We start from the raw sequence: 9,266 nt of genomic DNA, 5'->3' as shown, positions 1-9,266 counted from the left end.
TGTGTACCAATATACTTGCACTAAGAAGATCATATAGTTTTTAAATAGTACAAATTGTTTGGTCTCCAACCCTACTTAGAATCTTTGCATGCAGCATCCCACAGCCGAGGAACAGTAAATTAAGAGGTCATAAATCGGCAAGACATCTTGCCATCTTTACAGCATTCTACAATTGCTACTTCCTTCACTCGTTATAGTGATTGACTGGCATGAGAGGACTTCTAGGAGCACGTATTCTTGGATCCAAGTATTGCTTCGTTTTGTCCACTTCATCCAACTTATTCTCCGATCTGAATTTCGCCTCCAGATCTGGCACAGAAGCTCTTAGTTCTTCAATTGATTCCAAGCTGTATGCATTGGTCAGTATCTCCCGTGGATGATGCCTAACCGGACTATTAACCTGATGGGAGAACATTAGCACGGGTAATCGACATAGTATAATCGTAAAAGAATGATATAATGGTGGAGTGCATAGGGTAATTACACTTGAAATGTTAAGCATGTCCTAAGGCGCATAATTTGATACAGTTCGGTCGCAACAAGGAATCAACTATTTTTCAGCCAGTAAGTCAACACCAATATATTTGCTTGCCTTTTCACTTCTAGTCTGAATTGCAGGACGGAATGAAAACACTTACCATGTAATCCTTCTCAAGAGAGTTACTTGCCATGTTTCTTAAAGATTCTGTGCCTTCACTGTGTTTTTTATCCAGCAAATCCAGATGATCCAAGAAAGTGACAGAGACAGTTTCTGTTATATTTCTAGTTTCATGATCCAGTAAGAGAGAATCTGAAAATGAGCACGAACTGCATAAGGAGAAGGCCGTCTTTTTCGAAAATAAATTTAGTACCAAGGTAGATGTGTTACTCTCTATAGCAGTCAACATATCAGATGTAATGGTATGAAACCCTGCATCATTCTGTGAAGAAAGCAGCAGCTTTTCCTGGAAAATACTTTCATTTTCGTTTCTTATTTCTCTGCATACAAGAAATGAGTAAGGGACTTCAAAAAAAGCCTCTGTTAAAGTTCAGAGCATCGAAGAAAGTGATAACTTTTATTAAGATGATTACAACTTACTCGATAAAATCATCAGCTTCCATGATTGAGCTTTTACAAAGATTATGCAAAGATGATTGAGTACGTGACCAATAAGAAACGGAATGGTCACCTTTCTTCAAGCTGCAACAACAATGTTCCTTCAGCATAAACATAGAAGCACTTCGAGGGAGAATAACATATTCATATTGCATTATGTTTGAGGTTGCCTAGTGAGATGGGTACCATTGCTGCAAGATGTCCTCCATTTGATCATTTAATTTAGCATGTGATGACTTATCCTCCTGGAATTGGCTCTCAACAATTCCAGCATAAGCCACAGACTCTTTTTTGCCGTTATCTGAAACCTGCTGTAGGTTGGACATTTCCAATTTCAGATGTTTCTGCTCTTCACTGTATCTCTCATTCAGCTGTCCTACATATTCTGAAACCTGCTAATAGGTAGATTGGTTAAAGCTGAAGTCATAATAAGGTCATTTTACCCGCTCATGCAATAAATAGTCTGACCATTGTAGTTTTCTTGGCAGTCAATCCTGATAAAATTCCAGCAATCTTGTTAAGAGCAGCTTGCTCATCTTTAACACAACTTTCCTATAAAAAGGAATCGTGTCATCAGAGTGTTTGTTCATAAATGGAATGTATATCACGATATATACCAAAATCAACTACCTTAAATTCCTTGTCAAATTCAACAAGCTGGGAGGACCTTTCTGTTTGATTCTGTTCCATAAGTTTGATGAACCTAGACACATGTACCCTGATATCTCTAAAGAAATCAATTGATGTCTTTGACATGGCTTGGGCAGAAGTAAGACTCCTTTGCAATCCCTGCAAAAAAATACCAGTTGAATGAGTTGCAGCATCTAGCTAAATATGTTCCATACAGGCACATGAAATAAAATAACATCAAGGGGACATACTGCTTTTTGTAGTTCAGCAGAAAAGGCTAATAGTTCCTTGAGTTCTGAGGTAGATGTCAGAACATCAGTCAGAACTTGTTCAGCTTCCGAAACCATCATTGCTAGAAACTGTTAGTGTTTATACATAGACAATAATTAGATTGTGTTCAGCACTTCATTTATTTGCATTAGATTGTACTTATATGAAAGTTTCTATTATTTCATACATTGTCAACAGCAATTGCGTGAGCAGATATATTCAACCTCATCTGCTCGGAATCTATGATGGATCGCTCTTTTAGGGTATTAGCGAGCTCCTTCATGCATTGGACCCCAGAGACATACATATCTTTGGCTTTTGCAATTCTTCTCTCCAATTGGTTTGCTGACTGGAAGCAATTGTATGTTGCAGCTATTTTAGTGTACTGGGAGAGGGATATTAATCCTTAAAAGTAAATAAAATCAGCATTTGAATAGTGGCACCTCAGCTTTAGCTGAAAAGTATGACTTCGTTTGTTCATTCATAGACTCCAAAATTTTACGTTGTTCACAAACTGATCCGACAACTGTGTTATGCAGAACTCCGAGACTGTGATCCAATTCAGACCGAAAACCAGATAGCAAGCCTTCATTTTCAGCTTCAGTTTTTGATTGCCTCTCTATAAATGATTATGAAAGACAAGAAGAACAGTCAGTACAAGGAAACAGCAGATTGGATTAAATTAGGTGATATTAACTATTTACCTAGTTTGTTAACAAGTACGGTAATATCTCCAGATGCATTCTCCAAGGTGTTGTGCATATCCTTTGCACGCTCCAGAATTAAGTGTTCTATACAATATTATTGATAACAATAAAATTAAATGATCAGAGATTGAAGCTTATTACATGTAATTAATTTGTCGAGTTAGAAATTAGCATAATTACTTAATATACATAAAAATTACCGGCACAAAGTAAATTTGAGATTACAAAATCCTTCTCATTCAGCGAAATGTTGGCTCTAGAATGAGCTTCTTGAAGATCTAGAAACTTTCGCTTCCAGCTTTCAAGATTTATCTAAATAGGGATAACAAAATGTGAGGACCCTAAGGAATCTAAACAAATGGGTACAAAGTTTTTGTTATTCAAGAAAAAAGAAAAGAAATTCGCCAAAGCACTTTACCTTCAAATCTCTGTTCTGACTTTCAAAATCCAAGCTGCGTTCCTGTTCTGCTAGGTATAAACCTTTGAATTTTTCAACTTCCTACCAAGCCACCACAAGTATGACTCAGTTCAACCTTAAATTAAAAAAATAAAAACAAAAAATCGGGATTGGGGATATGTATACTTTGCTCTGCTTTCCAAGACTGAGCTCCAAATGTTCAATTTTTTCCCTCATTTTCTGCAACGAATAGTCAAAACAATTAAGAATATTATAAATCTTACACAGAAGTCCCATAAGAACTGCATTTAATAAAAAAAATATGAAGGCTTTGGAGGAGGTGGTGGTGGTGTACACTTGTACCTTTTTTTCTGCCTCCTCTAGAACAAACCTTTCATGAGGGATATAGATTCCATTCTTTTCCCTTGCAGCTTTGACATCTGACAATATACTTGTGAGATCCTATAAAAATGTGAGGGACGGAAGGAAATCTATAGGAAAAGAGAGAACCTTGTTTCATTCTTTCCATTTCTTGGTAGAGATCCTTGAGCATAACAGATTTGCATGTTTTTTGGTTTGCCTACAGTGGTTGTTAAGTTTGTAACAAGGGTATCAAGCAAATTTAAAGTTTCAAAAACCCAGAATGAATAGAAGTTGAACCTCTGGTTTATTTCTTATGCTTTTAGCACGAGAAGCGTAATCAAGTGTAACCAGTGTTTCTTCCAAGGAATGTACAGATGGAGAGACCGTTGCTATGATGCATGTTTTGGCTTTGCCACCCAACGATTCTCTTAGCAGTCTGGTGAGCTTACTATCCCTGATAAAAGTTTCAAGTGAATATACATTAGTGCCATGCACAATAAATAAACTACTCATGAGCTTTCATACAATACAACGCACAGCTGTACAACCTGTATGGCACATGAATTGAATGCTCCACAAGCGCAGTGATGACACGCCCCAGGGTTAATAAGCTCTTATTCATCTCTCCCGCTTCTCTTGCTCTACCCTATTAGCATGCTAGAAATCATGACTTCAAACAGGACTGGCATGCTAAAAGAATAATTTTGGAATTCTAGATTGAATTTACAATAAGTCTATTTGACATACAAAGCTCTTGGTAAAAAAAAAAGGAACAGTCCATTTTACTGAGAGCATAAAGTTCCAAAATACAGATGACTACTCCCGGGGTATGCAGTATTCCTGAACTGAATTGGGTCCTTCAATGGCCATGTAACCCCGTGAACCCAGAACAGCACAAAGACCACAGAGTTGGAAAACATCATCCGATGTGTTGATGACATGTAAACCCAGAACCCCCATATCATCCTTGCATAGTATGACATTTTTTTCCAACTTATACCTGTTTGTGATGGTAGTGAGCTAATTTTTCATTATTCAATACACCTATTTACATGATACATGATATATCCAATCATGTTCTAGCACATACTTTATCATGACCAAGTGATTGAATAGAAGACGATAGAGACAGTGGATAGACCGATTAAACTAAGTGATCCAATTGGACAAGATATGGAGAACAGGCTAACAGGTAATGCAATCACTAATGGGTGGCAAATGACAATAGAAAAAGAAGTACCTCTCTTGCACCAGATCTAGCTATATTCTCTGATCCTGCCAAGTCTACAAGGTTCAACCTCCCGCATTTCATGAGTTCCTCACTCCCTACTGTTTTTTCTTTGACATGGATGTTTATAGAAAAAACGGCATGTGATCGGCTGCAAGTGCAGAATGCAGAGCTCAGCATCCAACCTCACTACCAAAAGAAGGTGAAAGTAGAATGATCAATAACCTGCTTTGCTTATTTAATGCAGTGTCAGCAGTGCGTCTCCTAGCTGATCCATGTTCCAAAAGGCTGTATATGTCGCCAGGACTGTAGACAACAATCTCTTCAAGCCCTCTTATGACTGCCCCGCCTTTGCCATCTTCCATAAGAGTTATAGGCCTCTTCTGTCTATCTTCAGGGAATTTGCTTTGGTCCTCCAAAGCCAAAAGGTCTGTTATCTCTTCGTTATAGAGCTCTAAGAAGGTTACTTTCATGCTATAATCAGCCTTCCGTGCTTCCAGTATATCAAAGATATGGCGCACTGCTCTAGGGATGACACCGGCAGTATCCGGCAGTTCACTAACCTAAAAAATTAGATGATACAAAATTATTCAGCAGCTACAAGCAACTTCCTGCCTTGGTAGATGATTTCAAAATATTTTGGGTACCTTCTGCCTCATCTCTCCCTCCATGGTATATGTTTTCCCAGTTCCAGTCTGCCCAAAGGCGAAGACAGTGCAGTTATAACCTTCGAGGACATCATTGACAATTGGTGCAACAGCATGCTCATATATCGCCCTTTGCTGAGACTTTGGTCCAAAGACCTGGGACAAAACAACAGCCACATGTCCAAGAACATTGATGGTACGACATCAATCATTAGTCAGCATTTCTGTCAAGGTTTTGCCATGTGTACGATTTGGATCTTTTAGAATCAGTAAGGAACCCAAATGACACTAGAACTGTTCACCGCTACAATCATCAAAAAAGGATCTTACAATACAAACAGCAAACACATGGATCCGTAGATGCGTTACCTTGTCAAAGGCAAACGTCTTGTCTGCTTGCTTGAAGAGGCTGTGCAGAACCGTGACCTCCTTCTTCGGGTCATTGCAAGAGATGGCGCTCTGCACATTCGACCTCTGCTCCTCCTCGCTCAGTGGCCTGATTACGCACAAGTCGGACAAATGAATCAGCGACGCTAGCTATAGCCAGACGCGGTTACGCAAATGATCTGTAGCACAGGGCAATCTCGCGACTCCCATGAAGCACACGCTTGTCTTCGGAACCATGAACTAGCACAAGCAGCAAGCAGCAAGCAGCAAGCCACCCGTTCGATATCGTCGCGGTCACTACGCAATCAACACTCCAGATAAAAAAAGCTATCTCCACACTCCCGAGCAACTCACCTGCACCGGAGCACGACCTGGACGTTCACCTCGCGATCCCTCTCGCCCCCATCACCCCTGCCTCCGCCGGCGCCCACTCCGCTGCGGCGCAAGGAGCTCTGCGATCCCCCGTCCGCCCACCTCAGCTCGAGCTGGCGCCGCTCCGGCCGCGGCGTGAGGAAGGGCGTCGGCGCCGGCCCGACCCACGACCTCCTGCTTGGGTTCGGCGTCTGCGCCATACCGCCGGCGACAACAGGGACGGCCCCCCTGCGCTACGAATCTCCGATCCGGGGCGGGGCTTGAAGGAATCGTGAGGATTTGGGAGAGGATTTGGCGGAATCGGAGGGGAAAGGGGAAGAGGGAGGCCGCGGATTTTCCGTTGCGGAGAAATTTGAATTCGGCGGCGGGGAGTCAGGCCTGTTTGCTTTGTGACACGAAGAAGCCGGACCAAATTTTAGGCAGTGTTTGGTTAGGCTAAGTCCAACGGTTAGTATTTTAATAGTTTTCTTTCATGATTTTATGATAAAATTATCAGTATTATTTTTTTAATGATATTCTCTCTTGTTCTTGAATCCTTTCGAAAGAAAAGTTAAAGAAAAAATAAAAAAAATGAAAACGAAAAAAAATAGAAATAAAAAAGATATGATTGGAGATGATCTGAAGGTCATTCGCTTGTTTGAATTAATGGATGGTACCGATCGGTACATGATGAGGTTATTTAGATTTGAAGAATATTCCTTCGGCGAATTGAAGGAAGCCGTCCCAGGTCCGACTCGGTAAAATCGTCCGTGAACAGTGCCCGAAATTCACCAAAAATTAAAATAGTAGTCTTTTATTGTTCTAAAATTTTTAAAACTTTCTATCTGCGTTTCATAATCTATGTATAATCCATTTTAATTACATTCTAAAAAAGCTATGTAAATTGGAACTCAAGTTCTTAAAAAATACTACTTTTATAACTTGTAGTAATTGTTGGTGGCTCAAATAAATTCTCAAAAATTTGAAAAAATTCGTTAATATTATTCTTATGTGATTGACTAATTTTTAAAATTATTTTTAGCACTAAATATGTGATGAAAAGGTAAGTTCATTTACAATAATTTATTTATATGCATTTTATCATACTATATAGCTCATCCAACATCGAACCATTCAGACAACTAAACAAAATCTTATACTAAATCGTTCCATTCTATACAACGAACTAAACACATTCTCGCACCATCGTATACATTCAACCAAACAAACTACTTATACCATCTTATCCAGCAACATCACGTCTAGCAGCATCCCATCTAATATCATCTTATTATTCAATTTCTTCAAACAATCAAATATTAGAATGTCAGGTTTGGTTCGAAACCAAAATTTGATTGCGTTAAAATAAATTGTCCGTACCTACAATTAACTAGCAGTGGGACAAGTATTAGATGACCACCCGTATTTTTGACCGCCTTCTAAATTTTAGTTTATTCACGAGCCAAATATAATTATTTTTTAAATCAAATTTTAGTACTACTAGTATTGTGCTCATTCGTTACAACGAAGACACAATATTTTAATACTACAACATGTGTCGCCATCAGCTTAATTAGCACAACAACGATTAAAAATTTAGATGTAAAATATTCATAAACAATTATGAATCAACCTTGAATAGAAACAACTTGTTCCAAGTTACTTCTTTTAGCTTGGCATGCCAAATGTTTTGATTTGAATGATTGTTTGGCTCGCACCTATATTCCGTTTACATGCCAGCTTGTTAAATAGGCTTCTTCTGGACCAACCAAATGTTAACAAGTAAAACTACTTCTTTGTGATTGAAAGGCCTGGTCTTAGGATGAAAAAAAGATTGAAACCAAAGCAATTATACTTTCACATACCATTCATCTAACTGACTTCTAAATATTCACATGACATTCTGGGCAGAGCAAGTGTGTGCATGTACTGTGTGCCAAAGGTTGGTGCATGCACTGTCCTTTTCCTCAAATGCCGAACTCTCACAAGCTCATCAGTCACAATGTTTGCCAAAGGTTTCTCTTTATCTTAAAGATGGGATCATTCTTTCATATGTCAAAATGTAGCAATCAAGAATTTAAGATTTGACCAAAGAGGTTTTCATGGACTGTAGGATACATTGGATATTTGCTTCATAAAACATAACGTTTAAATTTTGCAAGCGCAAGAGATTTGTTTCACATGGCACAAAAAAAGAAAAGATAAAACAGCAAGTCTTGGTCGAGAGCAATTTAAAATGCCTTGTTCCCTTAAACCAATACAGAATTGTTGTGGGCTGTCGTAGCTAACATGAGCCTTGCAATGCATTATACTTCACGGGAGAGTTCACAACAGAAAGAGAGTAAGCTAGCAATTCAGGGATACCTTTTCGCCGTTGTCATTGCCGACGACCCGGATTTCTAACCCGACAGATGCTGCTTCAGGTGCTAGCGGAATCTCATCGTACTTGAGGAACTTGATGGCACCTGGATCATAGCTAAAAAAACCAAAATCATGTACCTATTTTGAGAGAAGAGGGGGAAATTTTGGGTTAACATTATGCCATTAGCGTGGGAAAAGCAAAATAAAATAGAACAAAATGGAATCAAGCAGAATATACACTCACATGATCTCTGTACAAATGATACATAGGGATCTCCTCCCTGTTCACAAACATCGTCTCCGCGACCACAGCCCTACGACCGCGACCACCCCAACGACAACATCACATGAATCATTCACAAATCACACGAATACACGACGCGGGGACGTTAGGGTCAGTGGAAAGGAGGCTGCTCCTACCGGGCTTGTCGACGTGGCGGTTGGTGAGGATGATGGCGCGGGACTTATCAACGACGAATCCCGTGGCGTAGTTGGTGCCTGCGACCTCGATATCGAAGGCGCATAGCGCGGTGGTGCGGAAGACGACGGCGGAAGGCACGACATAGGAGAGCGCGCGATGCCAGTCCTCTGTCGTGACCGACGACTCGATCTCCAACGCCAGCTCCCCGCCAGCCTCCTCCTTCGTGGGGTTCTCCATCACTGGCCATGATCTACTTCCTCGGAGAGGTGAATTCGCGAGAGAAATCTCAGATCGAAGGGGACGCAAAGACCTAGGAGGAGGAGGAGAGTCCATCACTTGTGTGGTGAAGTAGCAGCCGCCATCGGGGTCAAAGCAGGACGCGAGCAGGGGTGACGTCGGCGCCTCCTG

General features: G+C 40.2%; 1 protein-coding gene across 2 annotated transcripts; it reads right to left on the bottom strand.

The window, feature by feature from the left end:
- On the bottom strand, nt 1-8,569 carry LOC133912196 (kinesin-like protein KIN-5B). 2 transcript variants are annotated; one of them, XM_062354806.1, is made up of 23 exons: nt 8,441-8,569; nt 5,708-5,834; nt 5,339-5,494; nt 4,917-5,254; nt 4,704-4,842; nt 4,012-4,109; nt 3,761-3,917; nt 3,611-3,680; nt 3,464-3,540; nt 3,287-3,340; nt 3,122-3,202; nt 2,904-3,015; nt 2,701-2,787; nt 2,440-2,615; nt 2,184-2,345; nt 1,978-2,085; nt 1,727-1,885; nt 1,565-1,648; nt 1,283-1,488; nt 1,079-1,180; nt 869-978; nt 639-790; nt 1-400 (listed from the first exon to the last, which is right to left on the bottom strand). In XM_062354806.1, exons 1-23 carry the CDS (start codon nt 8,455-8,457, stop codon nt 185-187), a joined length of 2,988 nt encoding a protein of 995 aa, XP_062210790.1. In that variant the 5' UTR covers nt 8,458-8,569; the 3' UTR covers nt 1-184. The 2 variants fall into 2 exon arrangements, with proteins under 2 accessions (XP_062210790.1, XP_062210789.1); XM_062354805.1 differs by lacking the exon at nt 8,441-8,569 and adding an exon at nt 6,080-6,496.
- Between the last annotated feature and the right edge of the window lie 697 nt (nt 8,570-9,266).

This window comes from Phragmites australis, chromosome 3 (genome assembly GCF_958298935.1).
Source record: "Phragmites australis chromosome 3, lpPhrAust1.1, whole genome shotgun sequence".
Lineage (NCBI taxonomy): Eukaryota > Viridiplantae > Streptophyta > Magnoliopsida > Poales > Poaceae > Phragmites > Phragmites australis.
This window is presented reverse-complemented; position numbering and strand designations above follow the sequence as displayed.